Here is a 21,306-nt window from a genome sequence, read left to right as displayed (position 1 = left end):
AAAGAATGCAAATATATGTTTGTGTCTGAAAAACTGTAGTTAATGGTATATCCAACACTTCTCCATGGAGGTGTTGTCTCAGGAAAAAAGCAAAATGCATCTGTGTGCTTTATAGAAGTCTGCTGTTACTGTCTTAGTAATTCTGTTCTACAATTATGGAGTGCCATCTTTTAGATAATGTGTTTTTCAGGAATCTTAGTAAACCTTAACTGTAATGTGATTATCAAGTGTAATGTTTAGATGAGGTTTGTACCTGAAGGTTTGCATGTTATTATTCATAATTTTATTTGTGGGGTTTCTTTCCCTCACCCTGCCCAACTGATCTGCTTTGCACCTCAGCAGCCAGTTAAACTGTTATTTTGCATTAGTGTGGATTAGTGAAGAAAAATGTATCACTGTGTATGTACTTCATATTAGTCAACATGGGAATCAGTCTGCAGAAGAAAGCAGGCTTTGTCAGTTGTTAAAAGGCTGCATGGAAAGGCAGTATCTTTCTGGGCCCATTTATCCATTAGGATAATCCATACGCATGAAGCTACTACATGGCTTGTCACCTTCTTTATCTCTTAATCACAGGTCCATGCTACTGTGTAAGCTGTTTTTGTGCCATGATTTAAGGGAAAATCCAAAATCTCTGGATAAATAGGCATATGGCTAATAGATTAAAGCTTTAGTTGTTTAAGAATATGTGAGATTTTAGATGCACTTAAGTTATTTATCAAGGTTTAAGAAGTTAGCTTTTCAAATCTGTCATGATAATTTACCAACTGGAGTACACTCTCTGTTTCCCTGTATTCATTATTCCTGCTGGTAAAAATATTTCAACTCTTGTGAAAATAATTTAGTCATGTCAAGAAAGTAAGTGAGCAATTTTTATTATTTTTTTTTAAAGGGTTTGATATTCTGACTGTTGGACAGGAGGTACTTCTGCTGCCTCTGGATTTTGGGGGAAGGGATTGGAGAGCAGAGACAAGCCTTTTTTTAAAAGTCCAAGTTGAAATGTGCGTTTAGTAGGGTTTTATTGGCTACGTCTTTGATAAGATGGAGCATTTTTCTTCTGTAAATGTAAGGAATTAAAAGGGCAGAATTCATAAATTGTGCTTAAATGACATTTTTAGGCATTTGACACGTGTTTGATTTTCACACACGTTCTTGAATGTATGTTGAATACTTTTACTGATGTCGTAAAAGATTCTTTTTAAAAATCCTGCATTGATGTCTCTATTGCTTCCTTTCCATGAGGAAAAAGCAAAATACGATGTGGACTTGTGCAAAGCGTTAAGCACTGTCCCACACAACGTCCTTGCCTCTAAATTGGAGAGACATCAATTAGATAGATGGACCACTGGTTGGCTAAAGAACTGGCTGGATGGCCTCACACAAAGAGTTGTGGTCAATGGCTCAATGTCCAGCTGGAGACCAGTAACGAGTGGTGTCCCTCAGGGATCGGTGTTGGGACCGCTCTTGTTCAACATCTTCATCGCTGACATGGACAGTGAGATTGAGTGTGCCCTCAGCAAGTTTGCTGATGACACCAAGCTCTGTGGTTTGGTTGATACACTGGAGGGAAGGAATGCCATCCAGAGGGACCTTGACACATTTGTGAGGTGGGCTGATGCCAACCTTATGAAGTTTAACCATGCCAAGTGCAAGGTCCTACAGCTGGGTCAGAGCAATCCCAGGCACAGCTACAGGTTGGGTAAAGAAGAGATTCAGAGCAGCCCTGCAGAGAAGGACTTGGGGGTGTTGGCTGATGAGAAAATGAACATGAGCCAGCAGTGTGCGCTTGCAGCCCAGAAAGCCAGCCATATCCTGGGCTGCATCAAAAGGAGTGTGACCAGCAGGTTGAAGGAGGTGATCCTGCCCTTCTGCTCTTGTGAGACCTCACTTGGGAGTATTGTGTGCAGTTCTGGTGTCCTCAACATAAAAAGGACATGGAACTGTTGGAACAAGTCCAGAGGAGGGCCACGAGGATGATCAGGGGACTGGAGCACCTCCTGTATGAAGACAGGCTGAGAAAGGTGGGGACTGTTCAGCCTGGAAAAGAGAAGGCTGCGTGGAGACCTCATAGCAGCCTTGAAGTATCTGAAGGGGGCCTATAGGGATGCTGGGGATGGACTCTTCATTAGGGGCTGTAGTGATAGGACAAGGGGTAACGGGTTCAAGCTTAAACAGAGCAAGTTTAGATTGAGTATAAGGAGGAAGGTTTTTTTTTTTGCTGTAAGGGTGGTGAGGTACTGGAACGGGTTGCCCAAGGAAGTTGTGAATGCTCCATCCCTGGTGGTGTTCAAGGCCAGATTGGACAGAGCCTTGGGTGGCATGGTTTAGTGTGAGGTGTCCCTGCCCATCGCAGGGGTGTTGGAACTGGATGATCTTAAGGTCCTTTCCAACCCTAACTGTTCTATGATTCTGTAATTATCTCATGATAAATATCCCAGTGCATTTTCTTTGTTAATTCTGTCTTAAATTGTGTTAGACATTAAAAAAAAGTCAGCTCATCCTAAGAAACATGAAAATACCATGAATTCTATACTGATTTTTCAGGTGTTAATGCTAATTTCTGCCAGACAAGTGCTTTACTGAAGAGAGAGGTAGGTCTTGGGTTTTATCATCATGTGCAAAAGAGCAGGTCAGCACCGTTTTATCTTTGCTTCATCGTGCAATAAAAGAAAAATGGATTGCTTTCTCTGCATTGTAATTGTACAGCAAAATAGCTGGTATGGTTTATGTGAGCTGGAAGCTGTTCTGGGGTGCAATCCTATTTGATTTCACAGTAATATAAGTTAATTAGTTAGTAGATTAGTTAATTTTTGGACTCCACTGCTTAAAGTTGTGCAATGAAGTTAACACTTTTTAGTATAAAATCATTACAGTTCCTTTTTTTTTGTCTTTATAAACTTGTATATATGCTGCTTATGCTAGAAACATTGAAAGTAACTTGTTTCACTCTAGCGGAATGCCCTGAAAATAATGAGTTCGTTAGTACTGTATAAAAAACAAAGTGTCAAAAGTTAATTACCACGCAGACAAAATACTGTTCATTGAAACTGGATTCTTTATTTCTTCATGTCCACTGCAGAAAACATTTTGCCATTTAGGGAGCTTTTTCTAATTTGGGTTTTTCAAATAGCTACATGCCCTAATTGGGTAAGCAAAGATAATTGTAAAACGCTTAATAAGCAATTGTTGGTTTCATACTGTCTTTAAGCACTAGTGTCACACCATGGTAAAGGCTTGAAATGTGAATAATCTGCTGTACCACTTCTTTTTTTCGTTCTCTTTTCCTGACAATAGTTAATGACAAGATTATTCATACAGTTTATTTTCTAGTGCTTTGTGCAGTCGTAAGTTAAAACGATTGGACTTCTGCATCTCCCTGAAGAGAGTGTATTGTCTGTAATATTTTATTACGGTTTACCAGAGTTCATTTCTGTTTTCCTGATTTAGAGAAAGCCTGGAGCATCTTTCAATGTTTAAGAAAATAGAAAGAAGACCTATGGCTTGGCCCTGCCAGCTCACTATTGGTTCTAATTTGTCTATAAGGATTGTGGCCTACAAATCAGTAAGTTCATAAAATTGTATGTTTTAGTGTATTTTGGCAGCAAGTTAGGTGCAGCTGCAAGTTTTTTATTTAAAACCAAGAAAATAAAAGATAAAACAACATCTGAAATAATTATGGCAGAGATTTTATGTGCGTAGACGCCAGTACATCTGAAACTGTGGTTCCCACAGCAACTCTAACTTCACCATATTGTACACACGTTAAAGAACTAAAATTCACGATGTACAGAAATAGAAGTAATTGCTATCTACACTCTGACACTTAATGGTGTTGAGGTTGATGAACCTAATTAAGAATGCTGCAAATGTAAAGCTTTCCATTCGGCATAAGTGATATGTCTGCAGCTCAATAAGACTTAATATATGATTTTTAAGCTCTAGGCACAAGAGGAATTATGCACATGTGTATGTAAAATGGTGGGCCTGAATGTTTTACCAGCTATTGTTTCAGATCACATCTGTTGTTACTTCAGACTTGGAAAAAAAGGTGTATTTTTTCAGCTTGTTTGCTTTATACTCTTTGGCAGAGCTTGTGCATAGTCTGTTTCCCTTACAGTTTATGTGGGTCCTTCACACAGTGCCAGGAAGAAGTAAGTGTATTTAAACACAGAAAATGTGCAAAATTTCAGTTATTGAATAATTAATGGGTAACTATATAGTGGGGCAGTGTTGATGGGTCTGGTGAAATGGAGATTACTTGGTTTGTATTTGAACCCAAGACAAAGAGTCTGGCCAGTGTCACAACGTTTCTGGAAGATGTATTGTGAAGTTGAAATATATCTGATTTCTCAGAGACAGGCATACTATCCTTGAAAGACATCTCTGCTGCTAGCTTTCTATTTATGCTTACTTACTTTTACTGGGATATTTTGCCAGATCAGTACAAATATGCACTAAGCGTCCTCTCCTGAAGGTCTTTATTTTGTGTGTAAATTAAGCTTGGGAGAGTGAGCAACATGAACTGAGTGACTAGCCCAAAGGTCATACAGCAGTTGGGTCAGAGCTAGGAATAGACTTGAGATATCTATGGACATAATCTGTTCTGTCTTTTCTGTTTTCTGGGCAGTTTTCCATTTTTTCTTCTCATTCACTAAATACACCATTGATTTTACTAAAGTAGTGATTAAAAAAAAAAAATATTTTTCTTTCCCAGTTGGGAAACATTCACTCATTGCAGACATTTATTCCTTCTTTCCTCTCCCAGTCCTGTTATGCAACTGGGATCTTCTCGTGCCTTTTGGGGAAGTTCCAGTAATATATGGTATTTTTATCCTGAATTGTAGTAAGCCTGATGCAAAGCATGGGCAAACAAGCTGAATAAGCATTGAATCTTCTTGCATCTTTAACACATATCTATTTTTTTTTGTCAAAAGTGTTTATATAGGTGGAGGAAGTAAAATACATATCAAGTTACATGCTATCTGTGACTAAAAGACTTTCACAAATGACTTAGCGCTTTACTTTAATGAGTAATCAGGGCAAATATGGTACAGTTCAGGTGGTAGGTCACAAGCAGATCAGTCTGTGCTGAAAGCACTGTGTCAGCAGTCAGAGATGCGTATTTGAGGCTGTCATTATTAGTCCCTTATTGGGAAAATAATGCAACACTTGGTCTCAGAATTTTTTGCATGTTTTTGTAAGCAGTCTGAAAGATGTTCCTTTTCTTTGAATTCTGATATAAAGGTCACAGAAGAGAAGCTGAAAAAAGTTTGGACAACTGTGGATGCTAAAACCCTCAGAAAAGATGATGTGCGGAGAGAGACTGTTTACTGCTTGAATGATGATGATGAGACAGAGGTTCAGAAAGATGATACTATTCAAGGTATGACTTCTTTATGTACACCCTGAAGACAAACCATGATAATGGCTTGTACTCTTAAATCACCTAAACATCTTTCAGTTTTATACTTTGAAGCCTAGCTGTGATCTTAGAATGTAAGTTCTGTAAGCTGATGGAACACAGACACTGTTATGTGAGACTTTGTCTTCAGATATTTTAAAAATTCCTGCTTTTGCCAGTAATAGGAATAACAATAATAATACCACCAGGTAGAACTTGAAAGGTACTACAGCTTCCTAAACTATATTCTCTGGAGGACCATACCTCAGTTCTGTATTGAGTAGTGCTGCTACCTCTATTCTGTTTTCAAGTCTTCAGTTGTACTGATCACATGTATACTTTCATAACACTTTCTTTTCTAGATAACGAGCTGCTCTAGATACTCTGGGAAGATGAAACCATTATTTCCTTCATGGATGCACTTTGGAAAACCACCAAGCATAGTTTGATGACAGCTCTCTATATATTTCCTTTAAAAGGTTTTATGAAGGAGGTTGTTTCTTGAGCAGCATTAAGTAAATTGAGAGCTGAAAATTTCAGCATGTTTCAACTTATTTTCTTACTGTAGTGTTCAGAGACAAATTGCTTTGGGTTTACTTCTCATCCCTTTTTCCAGTCCTTCCTCTCATACCTGCTCTTCCTTGCCTGCCCTGTCCTCAGTGGCAGTAGAGGAGGACGTAAGATTGTGAGCATACAACAGGATTGAAAGGGAAAAGTTAGTGGAGGGATCTGGAGAAAAGGGAAATTCTGAGAACCAGAATATTTGGTGCATGCTCCATCCCTGTCAGTGTTCAAGGCCAGGTTGGACAGAGCCTTGGGTGACATGGTTTAGCGGGAGATGTCCTTGCCTGTGGCAGGGGGGTTGGAGCTAGATGATCTTAAGGTCCTTTCCAACCCTAACTATTCTATGATTCTATGATTAAAGGAGGGTTTAGTGTTCAAGAGTCTATTAGTTTTGTTTCTTAAATTCTGTAATAGGTTCTATCCGAGGTATTGTTATGAAGAATACTTCTTTTATAATCTTCAGCTTGTTTCAGAGCAGATTTAATTCCATAGAAGACTGAAGGCCCCAGAAGAGTATGAAATGCTCTAGTTTTAAAAAACTGAGTTAAGCAAATATATTTACATTTTTTGTGCTTGTATGGATATATTTTATTACTAATTTTTTTCTTTCTTCTGCTGTTTTTATCCCGCACAAGGGCAATTGTATTAACTATAAAGGGCAGAACTATTGAGATAACAGTGTAGAAAGTGCTCTCAAATGGGTAAAGTAAATTTAAAAATGAAGATCAATACTGCATTTTTTTTTCATTTAACATCTTTCAATTGTAGCAATCAAAGGTGTCTTGTAGCAGTAGCAGATAAAAATGTCCCAATGACTGTGCTGGTTTTTTTTGTTTCTTTAAGCAGAAATGATAGGTAAGCAGTATTAGTCCGTTTATGTTTTATAACTTCAAAATTTATAATAAAATTTAAAAAATCCACTTTTTATGTTATGTATATTTTGAAGCATTTGTGACCATTCTCTGCTGATGTCCTGACAGCCTAAGTTGATGAGTGGATGTGGGATATTAGTAAGAAGTGATGAACAGCTCGATGTGAACAAAGAGATCAAAGATTTCTCCATCAGTGAACTTTTTGAAAATACTGTAATTAGACAGTATTTTGCATTTGAAGCACCCGTACTGAAATTCCATTCATTCTGCATGTGTGCTTGCTTTTCAGTTTCCAGGAAAAATCTGTCTGCATATAGTTTTTCATCCAGGGATTTACCTCTGTTCCTTCTGCTTTCTTTGCACTTGAGGATATTGCCCTTAGTCTGTTATAGTATAAATAAAGTGGTCATGTTACATACAGGGAGGATATTGGAGCTTGAGATGGTGGAATAAGCAGTTGGAACAGATGATAGATCTGAGAAGCTAACAACTTCCTGTTTTGTGGAGGTATCCCTGCAATGTAAGGCATGGGAAGTAAAACAAATACGTACAGACACCACTTCTGCATACAACCTGTACCTTTGTGTATGAAGGTGTATCTCACTTCCACTGTTAACACATTTTGTTTTCTGGATCTCTTTTGGTTTCCTGTCTGTGCTCTGTGGTATGTTTGTTTTTTTTCTCTGTTACATTTGCAAGGAGTGTTGCCGTCTACTTGCTGAAATCTATTCTGATTTGCTCAAATCTGTTCTGCAAGTGTAACTTTGTTGGGCAAGATGTTCAGTTTCCTTATTTTCTGTTTCCTTATTTTCTGCTCTCTACGAGGGTAGCTGTATTACATAAAACAATGCACAAGGAGTGCAACTGCTATTCATGGAGTACAAAATGTTTCTTTCTATGGGTGTGTGGTTTTTTTTGTTAACAGGGAAAGTAATTTGTTGAGTGTGTGTGGAGTGTAGCTGTGGGGCATGCATGATTGTTAAAATATTCAGAGAGCTAATTTTGGTGTTAGAGTTGTAGGGCCATATGCTTACCGGATGCTCTTGTCTTATTCTCCAGGGTTTCGCTATGGGAGTGATATAGTTCCTTTTTCCAAGGAAGATGAAGAGCAAATGAAATACAAAACAGAAGCAAAATGTTTTTCTGTTTTGGGATTCAGCAGATTCTCTCAGGTACAGTACTAAACTTCTTCCCATTCAACTACCTGGGTTGTTCAAACAATGGATTTCAGTTTGAATTCACTGAAGTTGTGATGTGGTACTGCATTCCAGTGTTAGGAGGGGGGCATCTGCGGTCATGTATACAGGAGTGATTTGACTTTGTCATTCCAGTACATGTAAACAGTATGTAGTCTTGTGAGGACAGACATTCATAAATGTGGCTGTTGGGCCCTCAATTAAAGTAAGAACCACTGAACTCAGATCTCTGTGGAGACAAGAGATATTGTAGTTTCATTTCATCTCATGAACTTAAATAGTGATGCCAGATCTGCAACAGAAGGTGGTCTCTTTTCTGTTCAGATCATGCAATAGCCTTTTTGGGTTTTGTCCAGCCATGAGAGCAGAAGAAGTCTCTCTCTGAACATTAAAGAAATGTCACAGCCTGAGAACTGACTGGGTTTATCCTCATTTCCATGAGGACTAGTTTGTAAACTGTGACTTGCTTCTTGTTTCTACTATGATAAAACCTAAATGTAGCAAAGACTTCATGGAACTTAGATGAAGATAATGTCGTTCAAGAGCTCTCCATATTTCAGCAAGATGCTTGGTGTTTATAAGCACTTAACCTGTACTTGTGATATTAACTTTGCCATTCGTTTTAGCTGGAAGATGTAAGAAACTTACATTGTGCAAGTACCTTAATAAAAGCTATCCAGCACAAGGTGGTTTCCTGCAGAAAATCCAGGACTTGAGTATTAGGGAAGCCTTAGGCAAAGGCTTAAGAAAACCCTTCTTGAAGCAGCACATACGAGGAGAAAGTACAGAGATGTGAGCACCAGTATTTGCTAGTAATGTTAAGGTGCTCCCACTCTTTCTTCTCCGGGATATTGTGCAGGGTGACTGTAATTTTACTCTTGGAGTTCACTTGATCCAGTCCCCTTCGCCACTCAAAACAGAAAGAAAATCATAGGGCAGCACTGCACCTTCTGTTCTGAAAGCTCTCAGCCCTCTTGCTGTTCTTTGAAATGTATCGCTGTCCGAACAAAATAGTACTGGTGATGAAAGCTGAGGAATCGTTACCTTTACCAGGAAGGAGAGATGCTAATAAAATAGGTAGTATCTGTGGGAGCTTGCTCCCAAATGGATGTTACTAAACGTATTTTTACTTTACAGTACAGGTGCCACAGAGACCCCTGCATGTTGCTAGTTATGCCCTTACGTTATTGCAGTGTGGTGGTCCAAAGCATATTATTAACTTGGCCTACAGCTGAGTCTTACTGTCTTCATTTAATTCCACAAGATGTATTTCACCTTGTGCAGCATTTTCTTATGCTGGAGGATGATCTCCTATTTTGACCTGAAGTCTGACTTTTATTTTAAAGAAACTAAGAGGAAAACAGATAAAAAAATAATGCTCCTGTAAGTGAGCTGCTGTTTTACGTGGTTTTCATCCCCCCCCCCCCCCCATTGGTCAGACAATGTGTTAATACCTTCAGATACATAATTAATAATTAATTGTAGAATATAATTCTAGGGTTATTCTTGATTCACATAAATATGCCTCAATTAACAAATTGGCTTATATTTTCTCAGTGCACAAAATATATTATTTATTGCTTTTGATAATTTTTTATGATGTGCTTCTCTGGTTTGTGGCTTTCATAACACATAGGAATTACATCTTAAGTAAAGTGTGCTCTGCTTCTGTAACTAGTAGTGTGAGTAATTATGCCCAATAATAGTTGTGTAGACATCAGTATAATAAAATTATTCAGGTGTGATTGCAGAATTAAAATTACTCTGTTTAGATAATGATATCAGGAAGTTTTCAACTATGACTGGAATTTTCAAAACCCATGCTTTCCTTATGTTTTTTTCTGGAATTTTATTGTTTGGAATCATAATATTGACACTATTCAAATGTATGTTTTGTATTAAATTGTTTCTTTAAAAAACTTTGGGGAAAAGATTATTTATTATTAACTAGAGAAACTGGAACAGCTTCAAATACATAATTAAAGAAGGACTAGAACCACCTGATATTATTTTTCTGAGTTATTCACATCCCTCAGGAAAGAAGATCAGAGGCTGCTTAAACTTTGATTTTTAATTTATAAGTAATGCCATATAAATCAAGAAATAATACTTGAAAATATTACAAAGGGACCTTTTTTTTTTCCCATACACAAAAAAGGAGTAGTGACACACACATCTGGTTATTTATACTATACTGAACATAAAATTTCCTGAGTTTTTAAAGACAAAACAGCAAAGAATAATTGCAGGTAGAATAATTTGAGTTGAAAAATCATGCAGTAATATTTTAAACAGTTCTTCTTGGATGCAAGTTGGCTCTGACTTCAACAGCATTATGGTAATTTGCTAAATAATGAAACTCCAGGTTAGGTTGGGACAGTAATTTGAAGAGATTTTTTCTGTAACAAAGAAATGTAATTTTACCCAGGGTTCATAGTAGTATGCAGTCTTGGTGACAGGTTTTCTTCTGTTACAGTGTTTCTCTGGGTGTCTCCCAGCCTCTGTGGTTCCAGCTATTCCAGCAATAACCCTTGATGAAATTATTTTTTATTTTTGGGGGTGTATGGCGTGTTGTGGTTCAGCCATGCTCATGAACAGCGTAAACTCTGCCAGCAGAAGTGCTTTGCCAGCACAGGTGCCTATACTTCATGTTGCTGTTGAAGTAGCTTAATTAATTAGGCATGTGACTTTTTCAGCTCCTTTTTGACATATCTTTGCTAGGAAAATCTTATAGCATAGATGTGGTGTCTACTAGGTTTAGGCCTTTTATTAACTACTTTGGTTTTCCACACTGACTTCTGAATTACTACAGTATTATTCACACTGCTAACAGCTGCAGATGCAGTAATTTTTTATTCCTGCTCGTTGATGAGCAGGAATACAGGCTGAGAAAGCTGGGGCTGTTCAGCCTGGAGAAGGGAAGGCTGCATGGAAACCTCATAGCAGCCTTCCAGTATCTGAAGGGGGGCTATAGGGATGCTGGAGAGAGAATCTTCGTCAGGGATTGTAGTGATAGAACAAGGGATAGCGGGTTAAAACTTAAACAGGGGAAGTTTAGACTGGATATAAGGAAGAAATTCTTTCCTGTTAGGGTGGTGAGGCACTGGAATGGGTTGCCCAGGGAGGCTGTGAATGCTTCATCCCTGGCAGTGTTCAAGGCCAGGTTGGACAAAGACTTGGGTGCCATGGTTTAGTGGGAAGCGTCCCTGCCCAAGGCAGGGGGGTTGGAACTTGATGATCTTAAGGTCCTTTCCAACGCTAACTATTCTATGATTCTATGATAATGAAGGTATGAGAGTGTCAAGTTGAATATGACTGAATATCCATATTGAGTGATAAATGGAGATACAAAGCATATACAAGGCTTTAACTTCTATTCACAGTCATGAAATTTTGTGGCTTCTCATTTGAGTAATATGTTAGTTGTTTCATAATTTCATAGGTGCAGTTGCATTGCTGACATTTTCTTTAGATCAAGCTAACTCTTGGCCATTTGAATCTGTAGATCCAGAGGCATTGCTACATGGGCAACCAGGTTCTGAAGGTCTTTGCAGCAAAAGATGATGAGGTAAGATGAACTGGAGTTTAATGCTAAGGGTGTTTTTCTGTGGAACAGAGAAGAATAACAGTGACACTTGAGATTGTCCTGTCTTTCTGTGTTAATAAGGCACATAGTTCTAATGCAGGTTACGTAGTTCTTGTTCCACTGCCCATTAGGATGAAAAGAAGTTGGATTAGACCCCAAATGAATACCCTAACTCATGAATAATGAGAAACTGGTAAGTACTATGCTTGTGCAAGGGCATTTGGAACCTAGAATTGGTGCTTAAGTCCATTCACATGCAGAGCAGTGGTAAGCTCTGTCACTGTGTTGTTTAGACCAGACCTCCAAATTATTTTAAAAATCAGAGATAAAAACCTCACTGTATGGTGCTATGATGTGTTCCTTTAAGTGTCTGTCTTCCCTCTCTTTCTCTCTCTCTTGTAACACTTCTGAGAGCTCTTCAAACCTAGTGGAAAAAGTGGAATGTGCTAGATCTAAAGTTTGCTCAGCTTTGAATTGATACACTATCATGATGAGATTGGACCTTTCTGCATCTTCATTTTTCAAACATGAAAAATGCTTGTATTGAAGTTATAGCTGAAATGGGAACTAGTCTTGGTTAAATCAGTGCAGTAGAGTTCACTGTGAAAGATGTATTTCAGCAGGCTAATGACAGCTTGCAGGACTGTGTGGCTTTTTTTATTTTTTTTGTCCCCTTCCAGAATGCAGCAGTTGCTTTTTCTGCACTTGTTCATGCATTGGATGAGTTGAAAGTGGTAGCTGTAGTACGTTATGCTTATGATAGAAGAAGCAACCCACAAATTGGAGCAGCTTTTCCATATATTAAGGATGCATATGAGGTAATATTTCACTCTTACCTTTCTATAAAGCATCCATACTGATGCTTTGCAAATACCAATTAATAAATGATCATATTTGAACCATATGCAGTGTTTTGTAATACTGGAAGAAACCAATGTGACTTTTAAGTCATAGTACCAACTGTTAGGGAAAAGAGGTAATAAAATTACCTAGAGGTAAGAAAATTCCCTAGAAAAAATACATGGAAAAATAATGTAATATGGTTCCACTAGTATTCCCTATGATGGCTTGGCTTCACAAGCAAAGATTTGGGAAGGGCTTTAAACCCTTATATTACCGGTTTAAATGGTACTGATTTTTGTTTCAGTAACATAGTAATAGTTTCATTTTATTATCTTGGAACTCTGAAAATTTTTGGTATCTAAAAACAGTATAATCCCATAGTTATGTAATAAGTTGCCACTGCTTTTTTGCTGTGTGACTATCTACCTCTCTGCATACAGTCTGATGTTGTACTGGATTCCTTAAGTTTCTTAAACTGCAGATTTATTTCCAGGTTGCTTGGTAGTGCAAAATTTGAATTTGATAGTTGATGTGGCATTTCAAACATGTCCAACTAGGCTGTTGTCATTAGATTTCCGAGTCAACTGGAACTGAGTGGAGGAGTTCACAGCATTTAAAGCTGTTGTTCAAATTTATCTGGAGAGTTTGTAAGACAGTATTTACTTGAAAAGGTTATTTTAAGAAACAGGAGGGGAAAGACGTGTTTCTTGGAAACAAACAGGAATTCTGTATGCAGCATAATCATATATGAAATATATATATAAAAAATTCTGAGACACTCAGAAGCAACACCTATCAGTATTTTTGCAGCATGTTTCCACTGATCTTACTTATGAGAGTCTATTGAAAGAGCTGAATTCGTATAACATGGCGAAGCAGTGATGAAGGTGGGGGCGGACATAGCAATCTTAAGACTTTTGAAGGATGTAAACATAAAGGATGGAAAGGAATTATTTAGGGTGGTATGAACTGGAGGAGGTATTTGAATAAAGAAAAAATGAGGCTGAGAATGTAAAAAAAAATAAAACCAACTTTTGACTTTTGACCACAGTAAGCTATGATGAAACCTCCCAAAGCGCCAATTTATGACTTATTTAAAACTTGGCTGGTTGGAACTCTGTGCAAGAAAAATGATTGGATGACGTGAAAGGTCTTTTTTCTACCAGTAAAAAATGAGTATAGCCATCGCTATATTATAAAATAATTCTGTGTTTTATTCTGCTTAAAGCTGTGTTGCTCTGTAAATATTTTATTTAAATATTTTCATGCACACAGGTATTACATCTTTGGCTTTTTCTTATGTTTATATTGCCCTGATAGGGCACTCTGGGTTATTTTAGATTATTTTCTTCAGGCTCAGTGTTCTCTTCTTTTGCCTCACTTAGTGTCTCATCTATGTGCAACTACCCTACATGGAAGACTTAAGACAGTATATATTTTCATCCTTGAAAAACAATAAAAAATGCATTCCTACAGGTAAGATAGTAATTCACTGGGCCGCTGGGCAAGGTAACCCATTTGTCGTCATTTGAGATACTCTAAAAGGGAATATTTGGCTTTCCAGTGAATACATGAGCTTTGTCATTACTTTGACTTAGGAAGAACAGCCCCTTCCCTTTGGGAATACATTATGGTGATGTGATCTTGACAAGTAAAGCCTGCAGCAAAACTTTGCCAGCTTAGTTGCAAGCTGAGCAGACTTGAGGTTTGCCCACAGATTTTTAAAACTGTCCTGTTAAATGGCTTCTGGCTTGTGTTATGGGATTAATAGTCTCACGGGATCTTCATATAGAGAGTGGAGATTTAGTCCTCTGTATCCTTTGATCTTTGAACTCATTTGTGAGACTAAATGGGCAAACCTGTGGGAGCTACGATGTGTGATTAGCTAGTTAGAATTAGAGGCATCAGCTCCATTCATTCAAAGCTGGTCCTGTAGCTAGTTGCAGTATGGCCTGTTAATCTAATGTACAAGACAAAGAATGTATTTTCTGTGGTGTATTCAGGTTTTTTTAAAGCATGCACTTACTGGTGTCCAGGTTCAGATGGAGATTGTCTTTGGAGAGCCATAGAGCATGCAGCCATACAAAGCTTGACTCACTGTTCTGAGAATTTTGCATAGCAATGAGTTTAAATAGATGTAGTTTAAAATCAACTCCCACTTCTAAAGTTTGTTATGAGATTCATTAAATGGGTATCTGCACATCAGGGTATATAAAGCATGCTGGGTTGTTTTCTGAAACAGTTTCCGTTTTCTTGCCTCTAACCAGTAGTTTGAGGACAAATCTCAAACCTGACTTACCAAAGCAATACTTGACTGTTGTGAACTGTGTTAATTTGCCATCAGAACTTTAAAAATTAATATTATGCCCTTTAGTTCTTCAAATAAATTGTTCTTATTTTCTACATGGCCTATAAGCATTCTGTTGCAAATACATCTTGAAAAAGAAGAAAAATGGAAGCAGAAGGGCAGCAATAATTGAGGTCTTGGGGGAAAAGAAAAGCTTTCTGACTTTACACTGTAGTCCTTAAATAAAGCAGGGTGTTATTGTGTCTGCTACTATTTATTGGCATGTCTATATCTGTAGTGTATTCTGTAGCATGTAATGACTTGGTCAAAATCTCATGTTCTGAAATGAATCTTCATTTAGAAATTTTTCCAAGAAATGCATCCATCTGTAAGCATATTTACTTTTTCTTTGTATGTGATTGCTGCCTTAGTGGATCAGTTATCTGCTGTTGACTCTTTGATTGATTCTATGAATTTGGTTTGTGAAGCTGATGATGGAGAAACTTTTGAGGACCTGTTTAAGCCCAGCAAAATCCCAAACCCTCATTTTCAGAGACTGTATCAGGTGAGATGAACTACATGGCATTTTTAAAAACCTTGTTTTGTTAAGACTTTTCACCTTTCTGTCTTTGATTCACATTAGAAAGATGTGTATTGTGAAGATGGAATATAAATTCTTTTGTATTTAAGTAGCAGGTAGGGTAGCCAGTGATTTCTGTGTTGTCCCTGTCATAAGACTTTATTCTTAAATTTTCCAGTTCCTAGGGAGAAAAGGAAATAACACCTGTGCTGAGGTGTCTGCAACAGCACCAGTGATATTCACAGGACCTAGACTAGACAAATTAAAGCTTGCTTGAGTATCTCAAAACTGTATTGCAGTGATCATAGTGTGGGCATAGCCTCAGTCTTCAACTTCTGGACAGAGAGAAACTGACTGAAAATCAGGGATCTCTTCAGCTTCTGTGTCTTGTCAAATCTTGAGCAGTCCACTCAGATTGATCTGCTTTTTTTTTTTTTGCATCATTTTGATTTACATTCCTTTCATATCATGACAGTTTTCATTGAAACTGTGAGGATGAGAGACTTAATTATACTTTGGAATTCAAGTGTTCAAAAAATGACACAGCAAATTCAAAAATAAGGAAAATTATGTTATAACTTATGCAGCTGCAGAATTGTGTCATATACAGACCCATGGAGATATATTGAGTGCATGACTCCAGTCTGAAAATTGACTGGAAATGGTGTTAAAGCAACCATGTTCATCATATCTCAACAATTCCAAATAATTATTTTTCAGTTTACAAGTGTTGGTTTTTTTTTTTTATTAAGAAACCTTACCCCAGCATCCACAAGCCATGCTACTGTGGTATTGTCAAAAGAGCCAAAGGATCTGAAGGTCATATATATGTTTCAGGAATATATGTAAGCCCACTCTTTTAAAATCTTACTCTGATTGAAACTTGAAGAACTCACTGTTCCCTTCAGATTCTGCCAGTCATATTGACAAGACAATATGTAACTGAATGCAAGATTCGGTCAATGGAAGGTTATTGCTGGGCAAGAGCTAAAAATGGCTTGATCTCTGCATGGCTAGTATTGTAGGAAGGATTTTAAAGCTTGGTATTAAAAAATAAACATAGTTTTGCTTGTAAATGGAACACATAGGGGATAGAATATCCTCTGTTATGTTGCTAGAAACAATTTTGCATTCTTTTGGTTCAGTGGATATTGCCTGACAGATGTTTCTCTAGGTGTGCCATTTGTCTTCTGGAACAGTGTGATGGTGGTGTTGTAGCAGTTGAGGCAAGGGCTAGAAGAGAGTAACTGTGTAAATCACCAGTTTCCTTAGAGGGTAATAGGATTTTGTAAGGGTGAATACTACTGGTGGAAAAAGTATTTATTGATTGTTTTGATGTGCTGGGTAGTACACAGTTCCTGTCCACAGTGCTTGCTGTTTATAAAGCCTTAAATTGCCAGTCCTTTTAGTGCTTTCTTTTGGCCATGCATAGCCCCATTTTTTTTTATTTTTTATTTTTTTATTTTTTGTGGTTACAAAACTGCTATTAATCTGTGTAAGTTGCAGAAAGATTGTTCTCTGCTGCAAAGATGTTCCAGATTCTTAATATTTTGCTCGCAGACCAAGTGGCACTGCTGATTCATTAAGAAATACAAAGAAACATTATGCAGCATTTTTTGAATGTAGCCAGTAAATTGATTAGGCTAAGCAGCACTTACAAATAATTTGGAAAAACAACTCTGAAGAAAGGATGAACTTCCTAATTTCCTTGCTCTGTTACCTTATGAAGATACTTGGAATGGTAAGTGACAAGAGCCAGGATTTAAACAGAAACATCAGGCTAAATTATATCTCTGGAAGTAGTGGTAGGCATCAGGAAATGACAGAGTGGGTGAAAAGCAGTTGTTAAGCTTGCTGGAGTGGAAGATGAGGAATATCCTACATCCAGAGTTTCAACTTCTGTTCCTTGCTTCAAGAAAAGCCGGAGTGAACTTCTATTGCTTTTGTGGTAGCAGACTTCCAACATCACTGTTTAAGTTGTTCCTCTTAAATACAGGGGTTTGAAACACGTACGATATTTGGGGAACACAGTGCATTTTATTTGATAGCCAATAAACCAATTCCTCTGTACTGAGACAGACCTGGGGGAAGGCTTGTGAGCACAGTAGCCTGCAGCATCACATATTTCATGGGATCCAGCTGCAGAGTCTGCCTCTAAATATGCTGTAATGGCTCTTGTGTAAAGTGTGTAACTGACCCTAGAGGACTGAGCTTGTTTATAAATGGTTGGACTGTATGGTTATGTTCTTTCAAAAAGCAGAACAGAAGGGGCACAGGAGGTTGCTCACAGAAGTCTAACAAAATTTTTAAACAAAAAATAGTCTTATCTTTGGTTGAATGTAGTGGATCTCTTGGAAGGTCATTTCAGCTGTAAACTGAACTTTAAGACACTCTTGTTGGGATTCAGTTCGCACAGGTTTAACCACCCAAAAGCTAGATAACTAGTGTAGGCTGACTTGTCCAAGCCTGTTCCATAATCCATGGAATAAGAACATTGGGAAAGTAATTGATCCTTCTTGTTTTGGAGATTGTAAGTACATGATCATTGTGGTGGTGTAGAGATAGGCTAGATGCTTATCTTTTAGCTAGCCGAATCTGCCTCTTATTTCTAAGGCTTTAAATACTACCAGGTTGCTGTAGGATTTATTATTGATTTGCTAAAATATGTTCTTTACAAAAGTGTGTTTCTAAACGCTGTGTGGAAGTGAACAAGGCAAGATGCTTTCTTGCAGTAAATTCCTGTCTATTCATGTATTTATGCCATTTCTTATCATGGAATAAATTCTTTGAAAAGCCCACTTCTTCATTTCATTGACCAGCATCTTAGCATGATGCCTGTTTCTGAAAGCTTGCTACATCTCTAGGCTAGAAATGTAAGGAAATAAGGAAGAGCAAGGAGGAGCTAGTACGTTGCTGACAACACGCATGAAAAGAACAGTGAGTCTGGATGCCAGTGGCAGTGTGGGTTGCTTCTACCTGGTGAAAGTAGGAGTGGTTCTTGCTGAGCACAGAAGGAAGATGAAGCAAGTTTAAAAGGGACTGTTTGGAATTGGAAACTCCAGGTTAAGTCTGTTTAACTTAATTTCTAATTAGCACCTGAGTTTTGATGGTACCTACCATCTCAGGTTTCAGACGTAGTTGTCTACTGTGAAAAGAGGAACAAGTGGAGGTTGTGGCTACTTGATCTGCTCAGCTCTTCTAGTTGCACACGTAATGATTTCAGATGGGAAACACATTCACAACAGCAGACTTAATTTTTTCACTTCCTGAGTTTAATTCAATTCTCTAATGTTGTTGTAATATTGTTTTTTTTTGTATCACAAGAGCCATTACTGCAACTTCTAGCAACATTTTTACTCTCTTTCAAAATAATTATGCCTTAAATCATTACAAGTCTTTCCAAATCAGTAGCCTTGTGTAACTGCCTCCTTTTGACAGTATGCTTTAATATGGATTGGAATCTTAATAGCAGCATGAAAACACATCAGTATTGATGTGTAACATATGGTCTGGATTTTCTTTATTGGCAGTTTTTCGGTATGAATAGAGGGTTTTGTTTGTTTTGGCTTTGTTTTTTAAATTAATGGCATGTCTGACAGCCAACAGGGGAGCAAATTTCTGCTCTATTTCTAGTTTGCCAGGAGTAGTTACCTTCACACGTGTCTAACACACCCAATACAATGAGCTTAGAAAAATCATGTACATTATGTCCCTTCCAACCCAAACCATTCTATGATTATGTGGTTTTATGCATGTATGTGTGGATGCACTGGTATCTCTCTCTCTCTCTCTCTCTCTCTCTCTCTCCACACACACGTACACATGCATTACACATGCATCTCTTCTGCTATTCCACACTTCACAACATTTAAGATACTTATTTTGCTTTTAGGGTTCTCAGTGGAATTTCCATAGTCTGCCTCATTAACCTTATCTCTCTCCTTTGCTTGGTTCCCTAACTGTGTGCACTGTCTTTACACTTTGGTGAAAAAGCTTTCTCTGTAGTTCCTACCATCTGTTCCAACTTTGATGTAAGCTGTCAGGCCCCTTCATTCCCTCACTCTTTCAAAGCTGATTTCCAACCATACCTGTTTTCTGTGTCTTACCTGTGTACATTTAACTTGTCTCTTTTCATTTGCTCTTAAGCTGGTGAAAATTTCTCTTGTATGCGTATCGAGTATTATTGACCAAGAAGAAATATGTTCTTTGAGGGATAATAAACTGTGACAGTAACTGGAATACATGATTGGGTTATGTATCTTCTTGCTAATTCCTAATTTTGGAATGTGTAGAAATCTCTCCCATGTGACTCTTTTATAATAGATCTGCATTTTAAAGACAAAGTGAAGTTAAAAAGCTGAATAGATGCAGATGACTGGGGTTTTCCTAATAATTTTCATAGAACTCATGCCAGTGAGTGTGGGAACACTCATCTGCATCACTGTTCTTGTTTAATGTTATTTATCTTCTTAAACAACTTACCAATTGACTTTCAATCCACTTATGTAGTGGAGCACTTGTGAGCTGGAATATTTCTCAGCAATATGAAGACTGCTCTTTAATATGGAAGATATTTCGCATTTACCATATGATGTCAGGCATACAGACATTATATTAAAAGCACATAAACTAAAAGCTTTTCCCTGCTGAAATTGTTTCCTGCAGTGTTTGCAGCATAAGGCTTTTCACCCCAATGAGCCATTGCCGCCAATTGAAGAGCACCTTTTAGAGATGTTGGAGATGCCCAGTGTGGTAAAAGAAAGGTGTCAGGGTCCTCTTGAAAAAATAAAAGCACTTTTCCCCCTAAAGGAGGTTGTCAAGAAAAAAGACAAGAAGACTGCTCAAGACATCTTCAAAGACAAGTAAGTTGGAAGTTGTACTATGGATTTTTTTAAACTTTGTTTTACACTTCAAGTTGTTTTTGCTGGATGAAGCAGTCTCAGGGTCTTCGGAACATAAAATCAATGAGCTACACAATATAAAAACACTGATGGGTGGAAAATATTGTGGTACCACAGTATGTCTGTGGTATTTTGTGATTAACGGTGGTCTTACTATTATTGGGCAAGACACACTAGGAAGTGTTCTGTAGCTTTCTCATATCTGTATTTGTTGTCACAGAATCCCTCAGGTTGGAAGGGGCCTCAGAAGCTTTCTTTTTCAGTCTGCTGTGAAAGCAGGGTCATCTGTGGTCTAAGTATGTAACTTACAGCTTCATCCAGTCTGGATGGAGACTGCATATCCTCTCTGGGTAACCTGTTGCAGCTTACTCTCTCTGTTCACTACTGGTAGTTAACAAAACAGTTCAAATAAGAATAAGAGAGGGTCTAATTTAGCTTAGAATAAATGCTGCAGGGCTTTAAACTAGGTTTAAAGATGAGCCTTCTCAGCATGCTCAATTTAAGTTGTTCTGCAGCTTTCATTTTTGAATACCAAATCAAAAGAAAAGCAGGTTCATTATTATCTGCTGTGCAGTAAATGTGGATGTCTTGAAAAATCAAACTGCTACAGACACTTTCTGGAACATCTATTGTCTGAAGAGTTTTTAACATTTTTTTTTTTGTTGTTACATATACTATGTTTACTTTATTTGTGCTGCAGATATAAAGAATAAATGTTTAATTGCTACTGCAATAGTACTGTCACTCCAGCCAACTCAATTTGCTCAAATGAAATCTGTGTCTTAGAGCTTAATTTGTTGAATGTTTATAATATAACCAGTGGGTTCCCTGGGATCATAGAATCATAGAATGGTTTGGGTTGGAAAGGACCTTTAGATCATCTAGTTCCAACCCCTTTGACATGGGCAGGGACACATTCCATGAGACCAGGTTGCTCAAGGCTCTGTCTACCCTGGCTTTGAACACAGGGATGGAACATTCACAACTTCCTTGGGCAGCCTGTTCCATGCCTCATCACTCTCACATGTTGGAGAGCTTTTAGTTAGCTCCTTCTCCCTCCCTTTTGTAGTTTTTTT

At 37.8% G+C, this 21,306-nt stretch overlaps 1 protein-coding gene across 5 annotated transcripts in view; it reads left to right on the top strand.

Annotated features, from left to right (window-relative positions):
- XRCC5 (X-ray repair cross complementing 5) overlaps nt 1-21,306 on the top strand; it is a 53,791-nt gene that overhangs the window by 11,003 nt on the left and 21,482 nt on the right. For 4 of the 5 annotated variants that reach the window (XM_062607784.1, XM_062607783.1, XM_062607788.1 and 1 more), the window contains 8 exons: nt 3,448-3,562; nt 5,245-5,383; nt 7,897-8,009; nt 11,539-11,601; nt 12,300-12,437; nt 13,848-13,938; nt 15,181-15,314; nt 19,995-20,191. In XM_062607784.1, the coding sequence (XP_062463768.1) occupies nt 3,448-3,562; nt 5,245-5,383; nt 7,897-8,009; nt 11,539-11,601; nt 12,300-12,437; nt 13,848-13,938; nt 15,181-15,314; nt 19,995-20,191 (990 nt within the window). The remainder of the gene's footprint in view (nt 1-3,447; nt 3,563-5,244; nt 5,384-7,896; nt 8,010-11,538; nt 11,602-12,299; nt 12,438-13,847; nt 13,939-15,180; nt 15,315-19,994; nt 20,192-21,306) is intronic. The other variant, XM_062607785.1, reaches the window with a different exon arrangement.

This window comes from Pezoporus occidentalis, unplaced genomic scaffold (assembly GCF_034315485.1).
Source record: "Pezoporus occidentalis ecotype Australia unplaced genomic scaffold, CSIRO_AGI_Poc_V1 ctg126, whole genome shotgun sequence".
Taxonomy (NCBI): domain Eukaryota; kingdom Metazoa; phylum Chordata; class Aves; order Psittaciformes; family Psittacidae; genus Pezoporus; species Pezoporus occidentalis.
Note: the sequence above shows the minus strand (reverse complement) of the source record. Positions and strands in the feature narration are given on the sequence as shown.